This window comes from Brachyhypopomus gauderio, chromosome 2 (assembly GCF_052324685.1).
Source record: "Brachyhypopomus gauderio isolate BG-103 chromosome 2, BGAUD_0.2, whole genome shotgun sequence".
Taxonomy (NCBI): Eukaryota; Metazoa; Chordata; class Actinopteri; order Gymnotiformes; family Hypopomidae; genus Brachyhypopomus; species Brachyhypopomus gauderio.
The window spans coordinates 28,283,851-28,307,603 of record NC_135212.1 but is presented as its reverse complement, the minus strand read 5'-3'; the positions used below and the strand labels follow the sequence as shown (position 1 = coordinate 28,307,603).

Genomic DNA, 23,753 nt, shown 5'->3' with positions numbered 1-23,753 from the left:
GCAGAGCTTATAACACTCTTACAAAGAAGGACTTCAGTGATGTAAAATAAACTGCTGCTCCATCTCTCTGAAGCCCACTCTAACATGAGTATAACATTTTCTCAGGTAAGCTGACACCTATGTGTGAGCTTAACCAACTCGAAGACATGATCAATAAGAGTATTGATAAGATGAAAAGTGCTTACTGTAGTAGTAAATCTGGCACCATTAAGGTAAACTTATAAATCAAGAAGTGAATGTGTCACAGACACTGTTTAGATGAAAAATAAAGATAAATGAGAAGTAATTGAGTACTGTATGAAAGAAGATTTTCTTGATCACGAATTCAATAGATCAGAAACGTATGATGAAATAATTCTAACTTCTGTTTTGCTGTTTCAACATGGGTTTGAAATAATAGGAAAATTGCCCAAGAATGATGAGTAAACAGTAGATTATCTGACCCCATCCTCCGAATCATCAGTCCGCAAATAATACTGATGTAAACTTTCAGTTCGTGGTAAATGAACTTCCCGCTTCACTTTAGTTCAACAACCTTATCCGTAACACGAGTTAGGAAATGATTCTTGTGATAGCCCCGTTGTGGACGCTGACGCTGGGGCAGCTTTAAATGCCTGCAGAAGGGGGCGGGATGAGCGCGAGCTAGGGACTCAGAGCGCGCGCATCCTCCCGTCAGTAAAGCGCTCTCGGTGCTTCCACGCGGACATTGCCGTTATCGCCGTTATCAGCGTATCACACTTAAAACATTTGACATCTAGCAACGCGGGGACCTGCCTCAGACCACCATGTGGATTTACAAAATTCTGCTGTGTGTAGCTGTCCTTGTTTACTCAGGTAAGTTTGACTGAGGGGATGCGCGAGCGCTCGCTGGCCGACACGCGCACTTTCTGCACAATTGTTTACAACTGTTCAACTTCTGTGATGTGACAGTTTGTCTCCGCTGCTCCTATATGGCAGAAAACTGGTCCGGTACACCTAGAAGCCTTTTGTTGTGGATCTGAATTTATATTATTATAAACGTTCCTATTAAAAATGTAAAATCGTACGTTTTACGAAATCACACTCATATATAGATGTAGATACAGGACGCTAATAGTGGATGGGGTAATACCTGACCTGGAGAAGATCTGTCGCTGTGTGGCATTTTATTTGAAATACTTTTAAAATATTAAATGAAGTTTCGTAAACAGGGGAACAGTTGTGTTTTGGTTGTTTCCGTTAGCTGGCCAGAACATCTGGGTCAGTGAGTCATCACGGCTCCAGGGCTGCAGTAGTCCATAAAGCAGCGGTGTTCCTCCACATTCACACAGTATTGTTGTTTGTTTGTGACTAACGTGGGTTTACGCAACCTACATAAGTCAGCCAGTGCGTGAGAAAAGTTGAGCTGTTAGAGATGAGTTATTTCGGTTTTATGTACATTTTGTCCCTGTGACAATTCTGCACAGTATATTGCACAGATATCTGCACAGAAAGTCGCAATCTGGACGACTGCGGCTCGCTTGCGTACTGAGAGAGTAGCGACTCGGGCCAAATGAGCTCATAGGAGTGTGTGTGATGGTTCTGGGATTCTCCACTGTTGCTACGGTTTTTGTAACTTTGAATGATGATTCGTTTGTTGAGAATATCATGTCTGGTGTTAAAAGAAAAAAAATCTAAAGGAAAACTGTGCTCCCTCAGATTTAAATGTCAAGGGTGATTGACCATTCAAGTTTGGTACCAGGGGAACTGCTGTTGTGAATGAGGGTGCAGATGTGAGATTCTCTTTTCCCTCTTTCTCTGGCTATGCTTTATTTAATATGCAAGCCAGGCACGGGCCACAGCTGGGACTATCTGCTGAACTTGTTTTTTCCCCCTCTGGCCATTAAGACCTTAGACTCTAACCATGTCCAACAGCATTGGACGGTGGGATGACATCTTGGTCATGCATGTGGAAGCTTGTCTCTGGTTCTGGTCTCAGGAGTTCTGTTACGTGATCTGTTGGGACTTGGCTAGTTTCCTGATGGCCCTCACAATGAATCCACTCAGCCTGAGTTACCTTGTTTAATCAGACAATGATGGATGTCCTTGCATATCATTACACAGCCTAGATTAATCTTGTACTAAAGCACACTGATTTAGCTCACTTTCCAACTCAGACTGGCTCATTGTTGGCTCTTGCCACGCTGCCCATGTCAGATCTACTTACTTGTGTCTGCCTTTTCCTAAGCCCCACCTTGCTCTCTTCTGTCTGTCCTGTATTCTTGTAGTTTTTGTAGTTCGTTCTGTATTATTTGTAGTTCTTTAGTAAAAGTGAATGTATTGATCCAACATGACCCTTTACTTGATAGCATGAGCCATCACAGGTTTTGTTTTGGATAGTAGAAAGCAAGAGGCATGCTCTCCAGGACTACCAGAAGACAGACGGCGTGCGTCTGGTCGCCCCACCTGACTCCTCCTACCTGACCAAGAGCAAGAAAATGAGTCTGGGAAAGTGTGCACGTCGCTGTAACCGCAGCAGGAAGCTCCTCTTCACCTGCAGGTACGGAGGTCAATCAAAGGTCAATCTATGCGGTCAGCTACCTATGGAAGCCTAGATGGGTCATTGTTTATGAACAATGCGATAATATTTGTACAGTGACAGTTACTTTCAAATAAACAACTAGGCAGTGGTGGAGAAGTAAGTAATCTACACTGCCTTTCTGTTTCCCAACATCCTTGTGTGTTAAATTCCATTTTACTGGTCAAATGCACTCTGCACACCATGCTCAGAGGACAGAGGAAGCAGCTGGAAGCTACAATACAAAAGGAAATCTATGGATCAGCAAATCAACTACTTCCTATTTTGATGTTTTGGGTGCCTTCCATGTTTCAGAACATCACCTTAGCAGTGTGGGAAATGCCGGCAGTGCGTTGTAGTAGTGTTGAGCTGATAGCACCTGTGTTTTACTGCAACTGCAGCTGTTTATGAAGGCTGAGTGTCAAATTCCTGAATGATTTGAAAAAGCAAACACTTGAAAACACAATAGATTCTGTCAGGCAGGCTTTGTATTACCTGTCACAGGCAGTTGGCTATCATATTTCACTCTGGTTTAAATTTTACTTCATCAAAAGCTTCATGTTTTACCAAAAGTTATTGGATCAGATGAATAAAATGATTTCTTTGCATGTGATCTTTCCCTCTAGAGCATTCAGCTTTGATCAGAATGGCACAAAGTGTCATTTGCTGTCCTTTGATAGCCTCACAGTGGGTGTCCACATGGAGAATGACTTCAACTTTGACCTTTATGAGAAAAAAGGTAAACAGAGAAGCACCTCATATGTGATGGTTTGATGTAGTTTGATAAGGACTCTGGATTAGTGGCATGGATCTGTTCTCTTTTGTCTATGAGGGTTAAGAATTCCCAGATAGCTGCTCCCACATCAGCCAAGTGCTGCTTAGACACTTCAGCTGACAGTTCCATAAAGCTTCTCTTGTATGTTGTGTGAAGTGAAAGCTTGATGACACACACACACACACACACACACACACAAACCCGTCACGGGTTCATCTCCACAGTGAAATGACACATCTAGAGCTTGTGTCACGATCACACAGCATGTTATGTTAGCATAGCTATGTTTTCTTTTTTTTCTAATTTCCAGTATGCTCATAAAGGGGAACTGGACAGGACTAGGTTACGTGGACTGAATTAATGACATGAATTCACTTTACACCACTTTTCACTGAGAAAAAGGTGAGAAGTACAACTGATTGCTTAACAGATTATTTTGCTCTGTACCTTTTGTAGACTTTGTCAGAGAGTGCATCATTGGCACGGGACTGAACTACAAAGGGATTCGAGCGGTGACTGAGACTGGAGTGGAGTGTCAGAACTGGGATTTAAACACCCCACATGAACACGAGTAAGACCCACTGTTCTCTCTTCACCAAATCTGTCTGTACGACCATTTAAACTTAACAGCCCAGTATTTGTGCCTCTGAGGGAAGGTCTCTCAGAGTCCTCAAGCGTTTAGACTGCTTTTAAAATCCCCTTTCCAGGTTCTAGTTTAGGCACTTTTTTCTTTTGTAATTGAATAATAAATGAATAACAGTCACACTCACTGGAACAGACACGTTTCGAATCTCACAAAAGCTCGCTTTAGATCTGATGATCTAAGGATTAATTCATTGTGTCATTAGAGCAGGGTCTCTGGCCTTGGTGACTCACTCGAGCCTCACTCATTCAGGGCTGACAGTGAGCTCCACTTTTCAGACCTCAGCTAGAGAGGTCAGAGGTCGCCTTGCCTGCAAGTGTCGAACAAAAACCCACAGTACATCTGAGCCCATGCACACATTCATGGATAAAATTTTTTTTGGACTACTCTGCCTGAATATGTACTTGTATACAAACAGATCTAAATATAAGTGGACTGAATCTGTGTGGAGTTGGAAGTGAGGCTGTGTTTCAAAAGGTTATTTTGGAGGGTCAGTGTAATGGTGGGAGTCTGACAGAAAACAGTGCGGGGCTAAGATAAGATAGCTAATGGGAAGAGTCTATTTGCCAAGAGTTCATTATGGCTGTGTGGGTTCATTAGGGATGTTGAGGCAGTACACATCAGTGTCTTTACTGCCTGTCCTTCCCTAGGATGAGGGGAAGAGGAAGAATCTGTCACTATGCCAGAAGCACTATAGTTCTTATGCCTTCAAAAAGCTTCTGACACGTGAAAACATGATTACCTTGAAGAGACCTTGAGTGTCTGTCTCTCTATTTCCTTCTCTCCTTCAGCTTTTAATCTTTCCTAATGGACTGACGTACAGTTAGAAATGCGGCTTTGAAATTAGCCCTTTGAAACTTCATGTTTTTTAGGCTTTATTGGTGTAAAAGGATTTAGATCTGAATGGACAAAAATTGAGCCGTGACCTAGAACATTAAGAAATGCATCACAGATCTTCCGTTCTGAAGCCACGCAGAAGACATGGTCAAGGTTCGGCTGAAAGCACATATCATATGACTGCAGTTTGCCTTTTCCATGAAGGGTGAAATCTGCACTCACTTTAAGCCACTGTGGTGAACACACTTGGAGCAACCAGCGATGTTGCAAAGATTTATGGAGCTGCACATTTCCAGATCTCAGCTCAGAGGATCACTGTGGCACTGTTGGGTAGTTGACCTCGTGTTGCTTGAGCAGGCAGCCCAGTGTCTGTCCCTTTGTCTGGAAATCGTCCCATCTGTCATTTTGAGGTCAACGGTATGTTCGTTCATGAGTAAAGGCTGTTAAATTTAACACCGGTGCCAAAATGTTACGTTAGAAATAGAACTTGGAGATGCACTATAATGGATGCTTTAGGAAATATGTGATGTAGGTGGATGATATTTTGTTATATCACGATGAAGTACTGAACATATATTGTGATATGTATCATGGAACGGCTGGACAGCAGGTTGTAAATGACCAGCAAAAAAGTATAGCCATACTGAGGTCCAGTTGAGTGTTTGCTAAACTAAGCTATTTAAGAAGTAATAGAAGTATAAAATAATAACCAGGGAAATGGCAATATGCTTTCATGGTGGAGTGGGCAGTCAGGCACTTGTTACTATGCAGTGTTTTAATTAGTCAGTGTGACACCACTGGTCATTCTTCAGGCTAGATAATTGGACTGAATTTGTCCTTGTCATAAAATGTCCAGTTCACCACTGTTCTTCACGTAATGATGCAGTAACACGGTCAGGAGAGTCATGACACATTTTATCATCATGATAACATACTGTCATATTGCCTAGCGCTATGGTAAACAATCCATTGTTTTTCCACATGTGTATTGATGAATTTCTAATCAGCTTCATGACAAATATAAGGTCAGGGGTACATTTCCAGCCTAAAGTAGTTATGTTATGTGTGAAAGATGTTCTGTGGTCAGAGAGGGCTGTTTCTTAAAAAAATGCCTGGGAACCGATGAGACTTTCTGTCTCTTTTGATCTGAATCTCTATCATGGTTTTGTGATTTACGGAGTGGGAGTGTGTGGGAGGACTCGGGTGGGTGACACTATCTACGACGGCTATCTGTCTTTCAGTTAACATGATTTCAACATAAAAAATCTGACTGGTGTTAAGCAGAGTCTCAGTAGCACAGCTGTCTGTGATTTCCTGAATACAGATGAAATGCCTCAGTTCCTCATGTCCTCCCCTTCTCTCTCCTTTTAACTTTCCGCCATTCAGCTTTTTACCTCGGCGACACAAGCAGAAAGACCTTCGGGGAAACTTGTGCCGTAACCCAGACAACAGCACCGCAGGACCGTGGTGCTTCACGAGGAACCCGAATATACGCTACCAGAACTGCAACATTCCTCAGTGTTCAGAGAGTGAGCAGAACCCAAACACACACAGAACTGCACCACTGCTCAGAACCCAAACACATACAGTACTGCACCACTGCTCAGAACCCAAACACATAGAACTGCCCCACTGCGCAGAACCCAAACACACAAAACTGCCCCACTGCTCAGAACCCAAACACACACAGAACTGCACCACTGCTCAGAACCCAAACACATAGAACTGCCCCTCTGTGCAGAACCCAAACACACAGAACTGCCCCACTGCTCAGAACACAAACACACACACACACAGAACTGCCCCACTGCTCATATCCCACACAGAAAACTGCCCCACTGCTCAGAACCCAAACACACAAAATTGCAACACTGCTCAGAACACAAACACACACACACAAAACTGCCCCACTGCTCAGATCCCAAACACACAGAACTGCCCCACTGCTCAGAACCCAAACACACACAGAACTGCCCCACTGCTCAGAACCCAAACACACACAGAACTGCCCCACTGCTCAGATCCCAAACACACACAGAACTGCCCCACTGTTCAGAACCCAAACACACACAGAACTGCCCCACTGCTCAGAACCCAAACACACACAGAACTGCCCCACTGCTCATGCTCAGAGGGTGAGAAACACTTGCTGACATTTAAACCGACAGCAGCGGGAAATGGAGCAAAGTTTATACATTGATTTCTCCATGTAAAAAATGCATTTTAATCAAACATTTTCAGGACCTCTATGTTTAAAGTCATATACAGAATGAATTTTGAATCTGGGGATTTTCAGCACACAAAGTAACCACACGTTACTATTCCACGAGTCATGCAGAGAGGTTTTGGCTGGAGATAGCTATCAGCTAAAAAGAGATAACCTGTTGTCTATCCTCAGTGCTGTGGTGAAATATGACTGGGAGTGCTTGTTAATAAATTAGTCTTCCATAATCAGAAACACACAGAGAGGGACATAAAATCATGAAAATGGCCAACATACGCATCTGTTTCCAATACGCTGCTCTGGTCATAACAGGCTTTAGAGAGAGGTCTGCTAGTGACCCCTCTCTGCTGTGGCGTTCACTGAACCGTTGTGACTGAGCTCCTACGTTTTCAATTACTCATTTCTGTAACCTTTGATCATACAAAATCTGTTAGAAGCTGCTCTGAGGCCCTGGAGTCATACCGACAGCTTAATAGGTGGCATTTCAGTTATGAAGGTGAGGTGTTACCTGATTTAGCAGTTAGTCTAAAGGCTGCAGTTTGAGACTTAATAGTGATCCATTTACATTTAGAGCACAGAGAGGTAAAAGATCGATTGCAATAAACATAAACCTCATTTTGCAATTATGTAAACCGTGTATGTGCAGTCATGACCTCAGCATACCACTGTCAGTGGTTTTATTTATTTCTTTTTTGGGTTAGGTTTTAGAGTGACTGCCACGTTAAAGCAGATTTCTCCTTTCAAACCATGCTAATGTAGCTGAGATGTGTGTGCGTGAATATTCCTCGGGGCCCCGTGCTGCACACTGAGAACCTTACCAGCCCTTCTCCCTCACCCACAGTGGAATGCATGACGTGCAGTGGGGAAAGCTACCGCGGACCCATGGACCACACGGAGAGCGGCCGGGAATGTCAGCGATGGGACCTGGATGAGCCGCACAAGCATCTCTTCCACCCCAAAAGGTAGGAGACTTCTTCAGCGGAGTGTGGCCCGCGGGACATCATCAATCACCAAGCTGTCTGAGACACAGAACCCTGCCAGTGCAGTTAGCAATGCTAATCAGTGGATGACAGCCAAACCATGTCAATAAAATGAGGAGGCCACGTTAATTAGGCAGACCATGTGAAATGTACACATTTCACCCACTACCATATAAATCTCCATAGTGCTTTGAGGTGGTTCACGACTTGCTGTCCTGATGTATCCCCTGCTAAATATTTGCTTCATCCGCAGTGTTGTGTAGATTCGTTGTGGGCTGCATATGTTAAAACATGACAGAATCCCGAGCACTTTGTACAAACATCCCGGCAATGCATTAATCTGTGGTCCAGCGTAACTGAATGGGATGGTCCTCCCAGACCTTTTAGGAATAAGCCCTCTGGAAAGCGTTACATAAAAGTCCTAAAAGTCAGTGTTGCCATGTGTACTATGCAGAAGACATTCATGGTCTTGAATCATAATAGTGTTGCCTTTTATGGACCCACCAGCCACTTTACAACAAGCACCTACCATGTACCTGCACTCAGCAGTCACTTACCTCACCGGTGCCTTTCATAAGTGTAGTCCATATGACAACATACATGCACAATGCAGCATTAACACAGACGTGACAAGGGCACAGCTGTGGGTGCTAGTCCGGGTTTATCAGGCACGTCAGAGCTGCTGGAACTATGTGTCAGTGTCACTGCTGTCATGAGAGTGTTCAATCAAGTAAGAATACCCAGCCAACAGCTGCCGTGTGGTTAAACGCTGACCGCTGCTGCGTGGGAGGTCAGGTGGGCCGTGGAGCAGAGAAGTGCTGGACTGAAGTGGCATTACCCCTAAAGTGAGTGTGATGTGGGATTGCCTGTGACCTAGGAGGCCTGTAAACACTAATCACGTCTTCCGTTGATGTTGGCTTCATCAGCTTCTTACATTACGTTGATAACTGGCCATGTTTTCTGGCCGTGTAGTTCTTAATTTTGATTCAGTGAGTCTTGGAAAACAATGGTGTGATTTTTTTTTATCTCAGTTTATTTAGCTAATCTCCCATAGGGGTCAGTAAGCTCACAAGGGCCAATGCTTTTTAATGTCATGTGTAAACACTCCTGCGTTTACCTCATGAGAAATGGCAGTGGTATGTCCCTTTAGACAACATTAGAGAAATCAATAAAGTTTATTCCAAGTCCTGGGCAGCATGGGAACTGTCATGTCCCCCTTTAGCATAAATCAGAAGAAAAGTGACTGTTTTGTGCGAACCTGCCTCAGAGGCGAGGTCGGCCATGTTGTTTTAATGTGGCGAGGCTCCGGGATTTGGAGAGTTCACGGTGAGCAGGACTGCTGCGCACGCACAGTGCTGCTCCACTTGGCCACAAGTCACCGTCGCTTCTCGGCGCTATAAATCGCCACAGCCGTATGTGCGGCCGGCTGCGCAGGGTGTTGAGTTAGCACCCACGCGGCCTCACTCCCTCCAACAGGTACCCAGACAAAGGGCTGAAGGACAACTACTGTCGTAACCCCAACGGACGCCACAGACCCTGGTGCTTCACCACGGACCCCCGCACGCCCTGGGAGTACTGCCACATCAAACAGTGCGGTGAGTGTGAGCAAGCGTGTGCATCCATGTGTATCCATGTGTATTTAAGTGAGGGAGATAGAGAGAGGAGGACAAGGGTAAGTAAAGAAAAGAAAAGTTTGTCAAATTTACAACTTCCTCTTCCTGTGGCTCCCCTCTCATTTGGGACCCTCGCAGGAATGTTGTTTGCAGCCCAGAGGAGTGGAGGGTTCGGCCGTAAAACTCTTCTGCTGTGCTACGCTCTCTCACTCCTGCTCACTGACGTCCTGGAGTGTTTGTTTGTCCTCATTAGGGCACTGGCGCATGATCCTATCTGCATGAGAGGCGGCCGATGTGTTCTGGATTTCCGTATAAACCCTCCATCTGCCCTAAAGACGTAACACACGTGTGGGTTATCTTCTCCCCACCACCACACACACCGCGCATCCAGACGCTGCACATTCATCCCAGTGCCACTAACGTGTGACAATAATAACTCTGCTTGAGCTGACCTCCTCTTCCTCCTCTTCCTCCTCTTCCTCCTCTCTTGCTCTCTGCTGGGGTTGTGCTCTGATTTCTGGCTCCCCCCACCGTGAATGAGTCTCTGGATGATGTTTGCTTCTTACTCTGTACGAGATGCATCTTGTGTCCAGCAGATGCCCACAGACACAGAGGGTCTACACAGTGACTCGCCCTGCTGCCTTTTAAACACAGCAGCGAAAGCTACATACATCTTCCCCACACGTCACAGCTGTGCTGGTTCCAGTGCATCGGGCCTGTTAGTGCATCGGGCCTGTTAGTACGGTCAGAATGTCTGCATCTGCAGAGAGATGGCTTCGGTCCACTTGGAAAGTGCACTTCTGATCCCTCTGAAGCCCTTTCCTAAGGCCAGAACACACTCTTAAACCCTCCGTACTGCTCTGCAGCAAACTGCAGTGCCTGGAGCACAAAGTAGCCCATTGTTTCTCCAGCTCCAGCTCACTACTAATGAGACCGAACCTGCATCTACACGACACGGACTGAGTATGCAGCTCTTCAGTTAGGCCAAACAATGTTAGAGGCTTTACAGACAGCTGTGTGTGGACAGCCCACACGACGGAGATGAATGTCGCCTGTCTTTGAATTCAAAGCAGCCAGGTCATTAGCATTAACAACAGGCCCTCGCACATGCAATGAATGTTAGTATACTGAAGTACATCTAGCAAACAACAATGGAAATGCTGTGTGTCATAGACGGACTTGATGTGCTCGCTTGTGCTGGTGTGTGTAAGACCGCGTTAGCAGCTGTTTTGTGTGTTTTCATGGGTTGTGCTGGGCAACTGCTTTGACTCACTCAGGAGGGTTTGTGTGTTTCCTCAACACAAACAGCACCATTGTTATTGCAGTCTGAATGAGTGCAATTATAGACAATATGATGTGTGATTCATCGTTTATCATGAGTGAGAGGTGATGTTTGTCTCTGCTCATCTTTTTCTGTCACACACTCACAACTCTCTCTCTTTCTCTCTCTCTTTCCTCTTTTTCAGCCTATGACAACAACAGTGATGTTGAAACAAGTACATCGTGTTTCCGTGGCAATGGAGAAGGGTATCGTGGGACAGTGGAGGTCACTTCCGAGGGCCTGACCTGTCAAAGATGGGATGCTCAGTCTCCTCATTCACACACTTACACACCACAAAACTACCGTTGCAAGTGAGTGAAGCACGCACAAACTACCGCACAAACTATCACGTAACCTCCCGCACAAACTACCGTACAAACTATCACGTAACCTCCCGCACAAACTACCACACAAACTACCACGCAACTTACTGCACAAACTACCGCACAAACTACCACGTAACCTCCTGCGCAAACTACCACACAAACTATCACGTAACCTCCCGCACAAACTACCGCACAAACTATCACGTAACCTCCCGCACAAACTACCACACAAACTACCACGTGACCTACTGCACAAACTACCACACAAACTACCACGCAACCTACTGCACAAACTACCGCACAAACTACCACGTAACCTCCTGCGCAAACTACCACACAAACTACCACGTAACCTCCTGCACAAACTACCACGCAAACCACCACGTAACCTCCTGCACAATCTACTGCGCACACTACTGCACAAACTACTCAATAGCCTGTAGGCGACCCATCCTGCCTTGCACATTTTTAATATTTATTTCTTAACCATCTCAAATAAAGTGTGAAAGGCTGTGAAATGTGTGCAGAAGTAGGTGCTGCTGGAATTGACCTGTGTGTGGTCCTTCTGTTCCACATCTGAGCTCCGCTCTGCTCTTCAGCGAAACATGTTTAACTAAAATACAAGCTCATGTGTGTTTAATCACACAGTTCACTGTGAAAGTTGAAAGTCCAAAGTTAGCTACATTTTTGTTCACATCTTCAGTCTATGGTAGACTTTCTAACACTGTGCGTGTGTATGTGTGTGTATGTGTGTGTGTGTGTGTACACTGCAGGGACCTGAGGGAGAACTACTGCAGGAATCCCAATGGCCGCCACGCCCCATGGTGCTTCACCACTGACCCCAACGTCCCCTGGGCCTTCTGCACGAACATCCCACGCTGTGGATCGGCAGCGGCTGAGCTGGAAGGTGAGAGCGTGTGCTCCCCTCCCCCTCGTGGCATGACGCTTAGCCACATCCAGGACTGCATCTTCACTGCTGGTGTCATTTTGTGGAAAACAAAGCCACTGCTTCCCCTGTTATATCACTCCTACATTTCCAACAGTCCCAGCTTGCTAGGGCACAGCGTCACCTTATTGGGTAACAAACACAGGGGTTACACTTCCTTACTCATATTTATCTTGAAGAATAGCGCAATAAACTACTAACACATGGCCCATTCAAGGCTACTGTACTGTAAGATGCATTTGTACTAGTGATTAATCTGCAAAAATGTCCTGTTGGCCACCACAAATGAACTTTCGGTTCGATTTGCATTTGTCAAGATGAAGTCTGGGTGGATGGCGAGAGGATCCCCAAACATACTCACCATCTGCCTCCACCACAAGGACTGGTCTCTCTCCAAGAGAATTCTGGGTAGCCAGCTACAGTGTTTACCTTTTCCACTTTTACATATTAGAATCATTTTCAAAGACTTGGTCATTGCAGGAGTTCTGTGAGCTGTGGGATATGCGCTCTTTCCTGATGCGCCTGTTGCTGCAGCAGCTGAGATGGAGCTCTGGTTCTTTTGTCTTGGCACCGGTGCGGACTGGTCCCCGTGGTCCGATCCCCGAAGCCACGAATAGGCTCGGTTTGAGCCGCACAGCGCTAGCGGCAGTGTGGGAACGAGACGCGATGACTCAACCATTAATCACCACTGACAGCTTCGTGTGACTGGCAGGGCCCGGAGGGACGTGGCATGGGAGGACTCGCACAGGCGCTGACGCTAGAATCGATTTTGCCGCAGTTCTGATTGGGGCCACTGGGATGGAAAATCTCTGGGGAGAAATCCAGACTGTGATGTGTTTCTGCACACACCGCCAGCCCATCGTAAACCACACATGCAGGCGCTTCGGTTGTGTAGCGTGGCTTTCGCATTAAAGTCTGAGCGGGAGAATTGGCACATAGTGGACTGGTGTGCAACATCCATTGTTACACTTTGCGAGCTGTTCCTGCCAGACCGCCGTCATCTGGTTCTCATGATGTGTTTCAGAGTGTTATATGGGCACCGGGGAGACATACCGAGGCAAGCAGGTGAAGACCCGCTCAGGCGTCCCCTGTGCTCCATGGAAAGACCACTTCAAGAGGTGAGACCTGGCCCCCAAAGACCAAACAAATCAATCACTGATCTCAGGCCTGACACAGAGGATGAGGCAGAGCACCGGGATGTTTACCAGTGGTTTACATCACCGCCTTAAGCTCAAGCTCTCCTCAAACTATAACCTGCAAAGCCATAAACACACAATCACTTCATTGGTCTTATATCCTTAAAGACACGCCAATCTTGGACAGGACAGTAAACATTTACGTCCGTACAGCACATATTCTGAGCCTTTGACGTTCACTTGGTTTCCATGGAAACAGAACTGGGCCCATTTTTTTGCACTTTATATATTGCGGGATCTCAAGGACAGTCCCATAATGCCTCTGACTGCATATGACGTGAATTATGTATTTAGTCTTTTGGTTCAAGGGGAATAAATTTAATAGGTCAGCGGCCATGGACAAGTATTTTACACACTTTCGCACCGCAGTATTATTATTTTTTTTATTCTTTTCAATATGAGCATACGTATGTTGGTAGAAGGCATTAGTGTATTATATGTCACGCACTGCTAAGTCTAAGGTTATGTCAGAGGTGTGTGTTTGTGTGTGCGTGTGTGTGTGTGTGTGTGTGTGTGTGTGTGTGTGTGTGTGTGTGTGTGTGTGTGTGTGTGTGTGTGTTTGTGTGCTTCTGTATAGGCAGCAGCAGAATGCCAGGGATATTTCTGTTGTCCACATTGACTCTGACATGAGGGATGTTAAATAACTTCTTCATTTTATGAACAAGTTCCAGGTCAAAGTTCACTCCCCCTTCTCTCCAGAACCACAGCAGGGCAGTGAAACAAAGCCCAGGGATGCCTGGATTGTCAGCATGTATTTGTTTTACATGATAAAATAAGCTTCTTGCAGTTTTTTGAGGAAGAAAAACACATCTCAGTGGACGACCTCTTATTTCAATGAGCTCTAATTGACACTTAAGTCTAGCAGTTGGAGTGACTTAATTCCCCAAGAATTACCGGCAGGCTGTCCCGGCTGGAACAGTGTACTTTAGCTGACCTCTGCCCTCCGCACGCCTACTCCTCACCCAGACTTCTTGCCACACTCCCATCAAAGCTGCTCAGGTTCTTTATTTGTCTAACACCATACAAGGCATTGTAGGCGGGTCAAAGGTCACTCATCAGGATACCTCAGGCACAGCACATTCATGCCGCAGTGAAGTCTTGAGACACGGACTGGCCGGGCGGTTGGATTAGAAGCGTCTGAGCCGTCTGCTTGGTCTCCGCCTGTGTAGCTTTCCGCTCTCTAGTCTCAAATGGAATTCCTGCTGAAAATTTGTAGTGTTTTGACAGTGGTGTTCCCCGAACGCAGAGCACTGCAGACTGCTAATGTGGGAGAGTGTGTGAGAGGGGTCGTGTCAGGAGTAATGCTTCCTCGTGCCTCCCGAGAGCCTCCAGAGAGCACCAGCCTCCCAGCTGGACGGCACAGGGCTGGTGGGGAAGGGCAGGCTCAGGAGGGCCTGAATCCCTCACCTACATATTCTGACTAGATATCAGAATTTGAGTACGGACTGAATTTGCCCTCTGAAGTATTTGTTTTCACATGCAGTCTTATGACTGTACTGCAACTCCCTAGACAATGAAAGCTAGTTAATTTGATATCATTGATTCTGGTGTTTGCCTTCAGTGATAGACATGACTCAGTTTAAGTAATTGTCTGCGTATGTTCTGTGCTCTGTGTGGCCACGCTGAAATCCCACCATGTGTCAGAGGGGAGCATGCGGCAGGGACGCTAAACGACGAACTGGAAGGGAATTTCTGCAGGAATCCAGACAAGGACAAACACGGGCCATGGTGCTGTACCAACAGCTCACTCATCCCCTGGGACTACTGCACCGTCAAGCTCTGTGAGTCTGCATACATGTCCCGCTGCTCTGTGAGTCTGCACACGTGTCCCGCTGCTCTGTGAGTCTGCATACGTGTCCCGCTGCTCTGTGAGTCTGCACACGTGTCCCGCTGCTCTGTGAGTCTGCACACGTGTCCCGCTGCTCTGTGAGTCTGCATACGTGTCCCGCTGCTCTGTGAGTCTGCATACGTGTCCCGCTGCTCTGTGAGTCTGCACACGTGTCCCGCTGCTCTGTGGGTCTGCATACGTGTCCCGCTGCTCTGTGAGTCTGCACACATGTCCCACTGCTCTGTGAGTCTGCATACGTGTCCCGCTGCTCTGTGAGTCTGCACACGTGTCCTGCTGCTCTGAGTCTGCACACATGTCCTGCTGCTCTGTGAGTCTGCACACGTGTCCCGCTGCTCTGTGAGTTTGCATACATGTCCCGCTGCTCTGTGAATCTGCATACATGTCCCGCTGCTCTGTGAGTTTGCATACATGTCCTGCTGCTCTGTGAGTCTGCATACATGTCCTGCTGCTCTGTGAGTCTGCCCACGTGTCCCACTGCTCTGTGAGTCTGCACACGTGTCCCGCTGCTCTGTGAGTTTGCATACATGTCCTGCTGCTCTGTGAGTCTGCACACGTGTCCCGCTGCTCTGTGAGTCTGCATATGTGTCCCGCTGCTCTGTGAGTCTGCACACGTGTCCCGCTGCTCTGTGAGTCTGCATACATGTCCCGCTGCTCTGTGAGTCTGCACACGTGTCCCGCTGCTCTGTGAGTCTGCATACGTGTCCCGCTGCTCTGTGAGTCTGCACATGTGTCCCACTGCTCTGTGAGTCTGCACACGTGTCCCGCTGCTCTGTGAGTCTGCACACGTGTCCCGCTGCTCTGTGAGTCTGCATACGTGTGCCGCTGCTCTGTGGGTCTGCATACGTGTCCCGCTGCTCTGTGAGTCTGCACACGTGTCCCGCTGCTCTGTGAGTCTGCACACGTGTCCCGCTGCTCTGTGGGTCTGCATACGTGTCCCGCTGCTCTGTGAGTCTGCACACGTGTCCCGCTGCTCTGTGAGTCTGCATACGTGTCCCGCTGATCTGTGAGTCTGCACACGTGTCCCGCTGCTCTGTGAGTCTGCACACGTGTCCCGCTGCTCTGTGAGTCTGCATACGTGTCCCGCTGCTCTGTGAGTCTGCATACGTGTCCCGCTGCTCTGTGAGTTTGCATACATGTCCTGCTGCTCTGTGAGTCTGCACACGTGTCCCGCTGCTCTGTGAGTCTGCATACGTGTCCCGCTGCTCTGTGAGTCTGCACACGTGTCCCGCTGCTCTGTGAGTCTGCACACGTGTCCCGCTGCTCTGTCCGTCACTACTTGACAGATACGATGTTACACAGGCACCCTATATGATTGATGGCAAACGTTATCTGGCTACACATCATCAGAACTGGCAATGTCAAAGTAAATCTAAAATGTTCATATGTGTACCTATTGGTATACCTATTATGTATACATACCTATTATAAATATTTTGTCAGTAATACAAGTTGTTCAGTTGTTACATATCAGATAAATGTTAGTGCATTTTTGACTGCAAGTTCAACCACATGCTAGGCACGTGTAGCATTTATCATTTACACTTTGAGTTTACATTAGTAAGTTCATGAATTCGAAACCTCCAAACACTCTTTTTCTCTAGTTTTCTCTCTTTCTCTCACTCACACACACACACACACACACACACACACACACACACACACACACACACACACACTAACAGACACACCAGTAAATCTTTCCACAGTCTTCAGTTAATTAAACCCCACCTGAGTTTAACTGTCAACACACCCTCTGTCTCTGTCTTTGTCTCTGTCTCTTTCTCTCTGTCTTTGTCTCTCCCCTTCTTGCTAACACACATAAACACACACACACACACACACACACACACACACACACACACACACACACACACACACAGAACACAACAGAAGCAGAGGTGCTTCATGACTATAGATCATGCTCTGTCATTGAGAAGTCTGAGCACTTCCACATGCTGGCCCAGTTAACATGGAAGACCTCACACACCTTTCACTCCAGCTGTTCTTGGCAATCTAAAGATAGACTAGAACTTTCTCTGATGGGGATCTCCTCATTAATAATAATCAAATCTATTATATTCAATTTTACACTATGTACATATATATAGACATGTTTTTATGTTTTTTAATGTTTCTTCTTTGAATGTTTTTCAGGTGAGCAGTTACAAAATAATCTACCACAGAAAGGTAATGAGGTCTGATTATGCTTCACTATTCTTCGTTGTGGACACGGACATTTCTCAGCTGTGTTAGAACCATGTTGTCCTTACTTTTGTCTTTCCAGATGAAGTTCCAAACATCTCCTGTTTTGTTCATAAGCAAGTGAGGATAGTGGGAGGAGGCCCCATCCCAATCAAAGACGGCAGCTGGGTGGTCAGCATACAGAAAGGGTGGGTAACTTAACATGACCGCAAAGGTTTATTTCTAATTAGTGGAGCATTTACAGCGGGTCACAGTAAATATTCTGGGATGAAACATTGATACTGCTGGCTGCACTTTGTGGGAACTTCTTCCAAATCTTGTTTTTCCACAATGTGCCATTTGTATTTGCAACATAGTTGTACCCCAGCACAAATTCCCTGGAAAGTCCCTTCCAGAATGATAAAAAAGAAAGTTTAGTGGGCCACGCGGTTTTGTGTGTGAAACACATGAGGTACACGTCCGCTTGGCACGTGGTGTTTTATAACGTGTGAGAGTGGTGATGGCCACGTGTGTCCTACTCTCTGTCTGACACCCTGTTCCTCCTGTCAGGGCCACTCACTGGTGCGGCGGATCCCTGGTGCGGGAGGAATGGGTGTTGACGGACAGGGAGTGCTTCTCCTCCTGGTAACTATCTGCATCCCTGCTGCCCAAGCACGGCTGTGCCCTGCCCTGCCTGACCCACACCTCCTGGGTCTTCTGGCTCTCTCATGATTTGTCTTATATATCTAACCTAACAAATCAACGCCTCCTGGGCACCAGAATGATCAGACCACCACTGAATACATTCATTCTCATAAGATCATCCCATGAGAAGACTCAAGCCAGATAGACACTGCAGGAATTTTTGGTTGATTTATTGGGTTATTTGTACCTATTCCTCCCCACACACACAGCGGACGTAGAGAGGAATACTAGAGAGATAATAATCCTATATGTTCTGTGTTCCCTGGCTTCTAAGAGTCTGTAATAAATCCCACAGAGCTGAAGAATGTCTCACACATCACCTCAGATAAATAGCGCTGTGAATCAGACGAAGGAGCTGTCACCGATCCAAGAGTTCTCCCTCTCTTCCCAGTGTACCGGACCTGTCTGAGTACCGAGTGTGGCTGGGCTCTGCCCATCTCAATGAGTCTGCAGAGAACAGCTGGAGCAGGCAGGAGAGGAGGTTGGCCCATGTCATCTGTGGTCCAGACGGGTCAGGACTAGCCTTGATACAGCTGGCACAGTAAGTGCGGTCAGCCACACACATTCAGACACGAATCAACGTAGTGGACAGAATGAGCTGTGTATATAATGGGCTCCTTTGTATATAATGAACTCCTCGACAGTTTGATTGATGTTTGGTGTGTTAGTTGGTGCCTAGAAAATGTTGCTAACAGGCTGGAAATTGGGTTGTCGTTTGAGTTGAGTTGTTGTTAATCAAAAATGTAAATTATATGCGTGACAATAGCTGTTGCTTGCAGTGTGGGCTAAATGACAATGCCCCCCCTCCAACTGTATGTGTGTGTGTGTGTGTGTGTGTGTGTGTGTGTGTGTGTGGTTGCAACTCAGACCCGCACACATTACAGAGCAAGTGCGGATCATTCAGCTGCCTGTGCCTGACTGTAGCATCCCAGAAGGCATCGTGTGCTCCACGTATGGCTGGGGGGAGACTAAAGGTGAGGGGGGCCTCCCTGGCTCACGGGCTCACGGCCCACGGGCTCACGGGCTCACGGCCCACGGGCTCACGGGCTCACGGCCCACGGGCTCACGGCCCACGGGCTCCCAGCAGCCAAGCTCACAAGACTGTAAGAGTAATGATGAATCTCTCTTAGATACGGGACATGAAGGCAGGCTGAAGAGCGTCCAGCTGCCCATGGTCAGCAATGAGCGCTGCCATCAGCTCCACAGAGGCGGTCTTCAGATCACTAACGCCAAAGTGTGCGCTGGCGGGAAGAGAGATGAAGGAGTGTGTGAGGTGAGAGTCCTCCATCACGCTCAGATCATCACATCGCCCCCCGGAGGGAATCCTGATAGTCTCTCACTTCTTGACACAGTCACCTCTCTAATGTGAACTCTGCTGTGAACAATCACACAGTGGGGTTTTATGTGTAATCGGACTGAAGGTATGTCTCTTTTGTCATTGCAACAGAAAGACTACGGTGGCCCACTGGTGTGTCAGGAGAAGGGCAGTAAAGTTATAGTGGGCGTGAGCGTCCATGGCAGGGGCTGTGCCAGACACAACCGTCCGGGCATCTTTGTCAACGTGGCCCATTACACCGTGTGGATTCACAAAGTGTTCAAAACCTACCCTTACTCAGACTTCAATTACTAAAGCGCTGCACAGAAGATCCAGATAGAAGACTATCCAGAGGACCCGAAGTGAAACCAGACGTGAATACCACCAACATCTTATATCTAATCAAAGTTGCGGTTAGTAACAAAAGAAATGTGGATTCTGTCCTATTGGAGTAGATTTGTTTAATGGAGAACTGTGAGGTAAAGTACGTTCTGTCTGAGACTACAGCCCTGGCGGGAACAGCCTGTGTGCTACACAAGCTCTCTAAAGCTCTCTGTACCACATACGTAAGGAGAAGGACTACTGCTAGCTATTTTGGAAACATGATGACTGTAGCAATTCGCAAATATTGACCAAAAACCTCAGCTTCTAGAAGACAAACTACCACACACTCTTCTGCAACTCACCCACACCACCCCAAACCATCAACTGGATAGAAATGAGAATATGCAGAATGAATAATTGACTTGACCAGGAACTAATTGACCTGAAATTCCCAATGTATGAAGTCTGTTTCATTTGCAGATATGAGAGAATTTATCATAAGAGAAATAACATCCTTACTGCTCAAGTATAAAAATAGCCAAAAGTATTATATGTTCAGGAGTGCTGTGCATAGTAAGGTAGATTATCTTGTGGAGAGTAGTATTCATAGAATACTCTTTATGTGTCTGATAATACTTGAATATGCACATATACAACAAACACTGCTAAATCTCGTGTAACGTATTGAAGGTTTGGTTTGCGTTATGCAGGTATTGATTTTTGTGACCAGTGAACAGTTAGTCAAGGTAACATGTCCCCAAAGTATGTCAAGTTTGAATTATTATCAGAAGCCATAGAAGGATTTGAAATATGTGTTGTAAATACTGTAGTCATGAGTGTTGCAAACACTCCCGATGCTTGGGTAGGTCTCATAGACCTTTTATTGGAGGTTTTAAAATATAATGCCTTCTTCATTGTGGTTTTAGGAAGTGGTGTTACATGTTTTAAAACGGAGTATGTGTACATTTATTAAAACTGTACTTAACATTATTACCACTAAAATGCCACCTAAAGAAAGGTAGTGAGTGCTCAATTAATATCTTAAGGTGTATGCTTTAAAACAGACTCCTCAAGAGTTGAAAGACTGCATTAATAGTGTGTGTGTGTGTGTGTGTGTGTGTGTGTGTGTGTGTGTGTGTGTGTGTGTGTGTGTGTGTGTGTGTATGAGTATCTACATTTATGATACAGTTCAGTTAGGTGTCAGAAATGCCACTGGCAGGATATAGCTCTGCAGGACAGAGGGAGACTCTGTGTGTGTGTGTGTGTGTGTGTGTGTGTGTGTGTGTGTGTGTGTGTGTGTGTGTGTGTGTGTGTGTCTGGAGTGTGTATGGACCAAATACCTGGCGTTTCTTCCACACAGTGAAGAAAGAGGCCTAGACAAACAGTTAGGTTGAGAAATTAATTTTCATGTTTTTATATACTTGATATGTTGGAAGACAAATCCTTATAAATCCGAGTTTTCTTCAGTGTGGTTATTGATTGCCCGAATACAATTTTCTCATTCCTGACCTCTTACACTGTCTGGACTGCCTCCAAAAACAATCAACTTGGGAAATTACCTCCAAAACTATGTCAGCTAAAACAAACACCACACTAAATGTTTGCATTCTAAGCACTCATGTTAATTGCGTTATTTGAAATGAAGGATGAGTTTAATTTGTATGGGTCCAGTGGCACAGGTCTTTACATTTATGTTGTTCAGCTAAACACACATTGTTCAGTACAAATGTCAAGACAAATCAAACATCTTATACTCTGATAACTTTCATAAGAAAATCACTTAGGGAAACTGCCTGACCATGGAGAGTAAGGCATTTAAATCCATGGTACTAAAGAATATCAGAGCACTGTACTGAAGTATTGGGTTGAGCCGTCCAGCTGCTCCGCTGTTTCTCCCGACACCCTTTTCATCCCTGTACCCCTTTTTTCGTTGTGTTCCCCATGTGGGTGTGTGTGCCACTCACTTGAATGTACAGTGCTGCTAACTACAACACAAGATTGTAAATGTTGTGTATGTACAGTGTTTTCCTCACTCAGTCATTCTTTGTGTGGGGATATTCATATTCAATGTATTATCCACCTGTATTGTATGTTCATGCTGAATTACACTGACAGCTGTATTTATCTGTTCCTGTGATTGTGTTGCTTAGAATTCTTTTATGTGCCTTTTCTCCAGAATAGCCTATTCTTTTACCATAAAAATAAAATAAGCCACAATTATAAACCTTTCTACAACACTGCATCCATCAAAACCGTACCGTGTGATACATTCAGGATGTGTGTGATAAGACTTTTTCAGTGGTCTCCAAGGACCTCAAAACAGATTTATGTTATGTCTCCCCCTATTGGCGGGACCTATGATTCAGAATTATAAATAGATCAATGTTCTTTTTATCTTAAAATGGTGAGGTTGCTGGTTTAAAACACAAATGAAAATGTATTACCATCATTAAATGATAGATTGTAAAGCATTTTGACAGATGTTATTTTAGGGCAGGTGATGTAGGTGATGATGTCTCTAACATCTGAGTCCGGCTCTATCTTTGGTAAAGGTGACAAGCTCACTAAGTGCCTTTAGGAAAGATTTTTGGTGTGGCAAAAAAGCTGCATTGAATAAGCTGTAGACAGAGGCAATGTTACAGGAGGGAGATTTACATGCACAGGCCATTGGAGAGACTGTTGGTGTCTGTTGGTGAAAAGGTCCATGTCCCTTTCTCTGTCTTCTCAACTGTATTGTCAGCTCTTGAATATTTGGTTGCTTAACTTCGCATAAACAGAGTAATCCCGTCTACCAATAACACTGTCACACTGTGGATCAGTTTTGCAGAAATCATATATCTTATTGCTGATATATTTTCCTGACAGCTTCTCTATAACTAAAGAAAATTAGTTCATGATCCCCTAGGCTCAGAGTGCAAGAAAAACAATTTGGCATGTTATGTAGCAGGAGGCTATTTTGAGGTTTATTTTGGGGTGCTGAATGCACCATTTCCTGGAAACTACTGGAGACAGCTCCCAGGGGCAGAATAAAACCACTTTTCAAAAGCGCTGACCTGCTTCTCTGACGTGTTTGCTCATAAAGTAGAAGCGTTAAGCTCTGCCTTTCCTGCGGGAGGAGCAGGTGAAGGGCCTGGTGTTGGTGTGCCTGCGCTCTCTTTAGGGGGCTGTGGATTAGAGCACTGCACTGTTCTCCTGTGTTCAGCACATCCTGACTGCACAGCACAGTGGCTTCTGGGTTTTTACTGCTCTTTAGGGTGGGACAATACAGGAAGTGCAGCCAAGCCAATTAGGGGAGCCACTGCCATGGCAGAGAATCGGAGCACGGAGGCGCAGAACCAGCCTCCAGCCACTGGGTGGTGCTACTGGCACAGCAACGAGGGAACCTGCGAGCCCACGGCCCGATCGGCTAATGCAGGCGGCGGATCTGAACGATTGGCCTCTCCTCCTTTGTGCCGTCTTTCTCTCTGTCCTGCCTGGAGCTGTTTATGGATCTAATGCGTGGTGCACGGGGGTGATCAACTGCTCTCCTGTCTCTTTCCTCTGTTCAGTCACGAAGCTCGTGTAGGCAGGGCTTGTTTTTCCAGTCGGCAGGCTGAACGCAGGGGCTGCAGGCAGCAGCATTATTAGAGGAGGGAGGACAGATGCCTTAAATACAGGATACTGAGCCTAACAGGAAGAGTTACAGCTAGCAACAGCTCTTTATCCCGCAGACAAGTAACACGAAACCCCACCAACATGTGGTAGCCATCTGGATCATGCTGTATGAAGACTTATGTAGTGTCCTGAAAAAGCGATGGCGGACAGAGAGAGGGCACACCTTTAGTCAGAATCACCAACACCAGGTTTTTTTTTTTTTTTTTTGGAACAATATTATGTGCTCGTTGACCATGTGTGAGAAGCAGTGAAAGAGACACCATCATAATCAGCAGTGTTATCATCACCAGCAGTTGTGCTCATCATAATTACCAGAGCGATCATCATT

The 23,753-nt window shown here is 46.0% G+C and overlaps 1 protein-coding gene across 2 annotated transcripts; it reads left to right on the top strand.

The window, feature by feature from the left end:
- Positions 1 to 660: 660 nt before the first annotated feature.
- Positions 661 to 21,891, top strand: hgfb (hepatocyte growth factor b). 2 transcript variants are annotated; one of them, XM_076993375.1, is made up of 18 exons: positions 661 to 834; positions 2,362 to 2,518; positions 3,163 to 3,275; positions 3,768 to 3,882; positions 6,178 to 6,320; positions 7,857 to 7,977; positions 9,472 to 9,590; positions 11,075 to 11,240; positions 12,029 to 12,162; positions 13,226 to 13,319; positions 15,042 to 15,178; positions 17,401 to 17,433; positions 17,531 to 17,636; positions 17,998 to 18,072; positions 18,524 to 18,673; positions 19,000 to 19,106; positions 19,263 to 19,405; positions 19,580 to 21,891. In XM_076993375.1, exons 1-18 carry the CDS (start codon positions 786 to 788, stop codon positions 19,760 to 19,762), a joined length of 2,145 nt encoding a protein of 714 aa, XP_076849490.1. In that variant the 5' UTR covers positions 661 to 785; the 3' UTR covers positions 19,763 to 21,891. The 2 variants fall into 2 exon arrangements, with proteins under 2 accessions (XP_076849490.1, XP_076849489.1); XM_076993374.1 differs by having other exon boundaries at positions 2,359 to 2,518.
- The last annotated feature ends 1,862 nt before the right edge of the window (positions 21,892 to 23,753 follow it).

Coding starts and splice junctions, on each gene's coding strand:
- hgfb (XM_076993374.1), top strand. CDS start 786: ATGTGGATTTACAAAATTCTGCTGTGTGTAGCTGTCCTTGTTTACTCA. Junction 2,519..3,162: donor AAGCTCCTCTTCACCTGCAG/GTACGGAGGTCA, acceptor CTTTCCCTCTAG/AGCATTCAGCTTTGATCAGA. Junction 13,320..15,041: donor TGGAAAGACCACTTCAAGAG/GTGAGACCTGGC, acceptor ACCATGTGTCAG/AGGGGAGCATGCGGCAGGGA.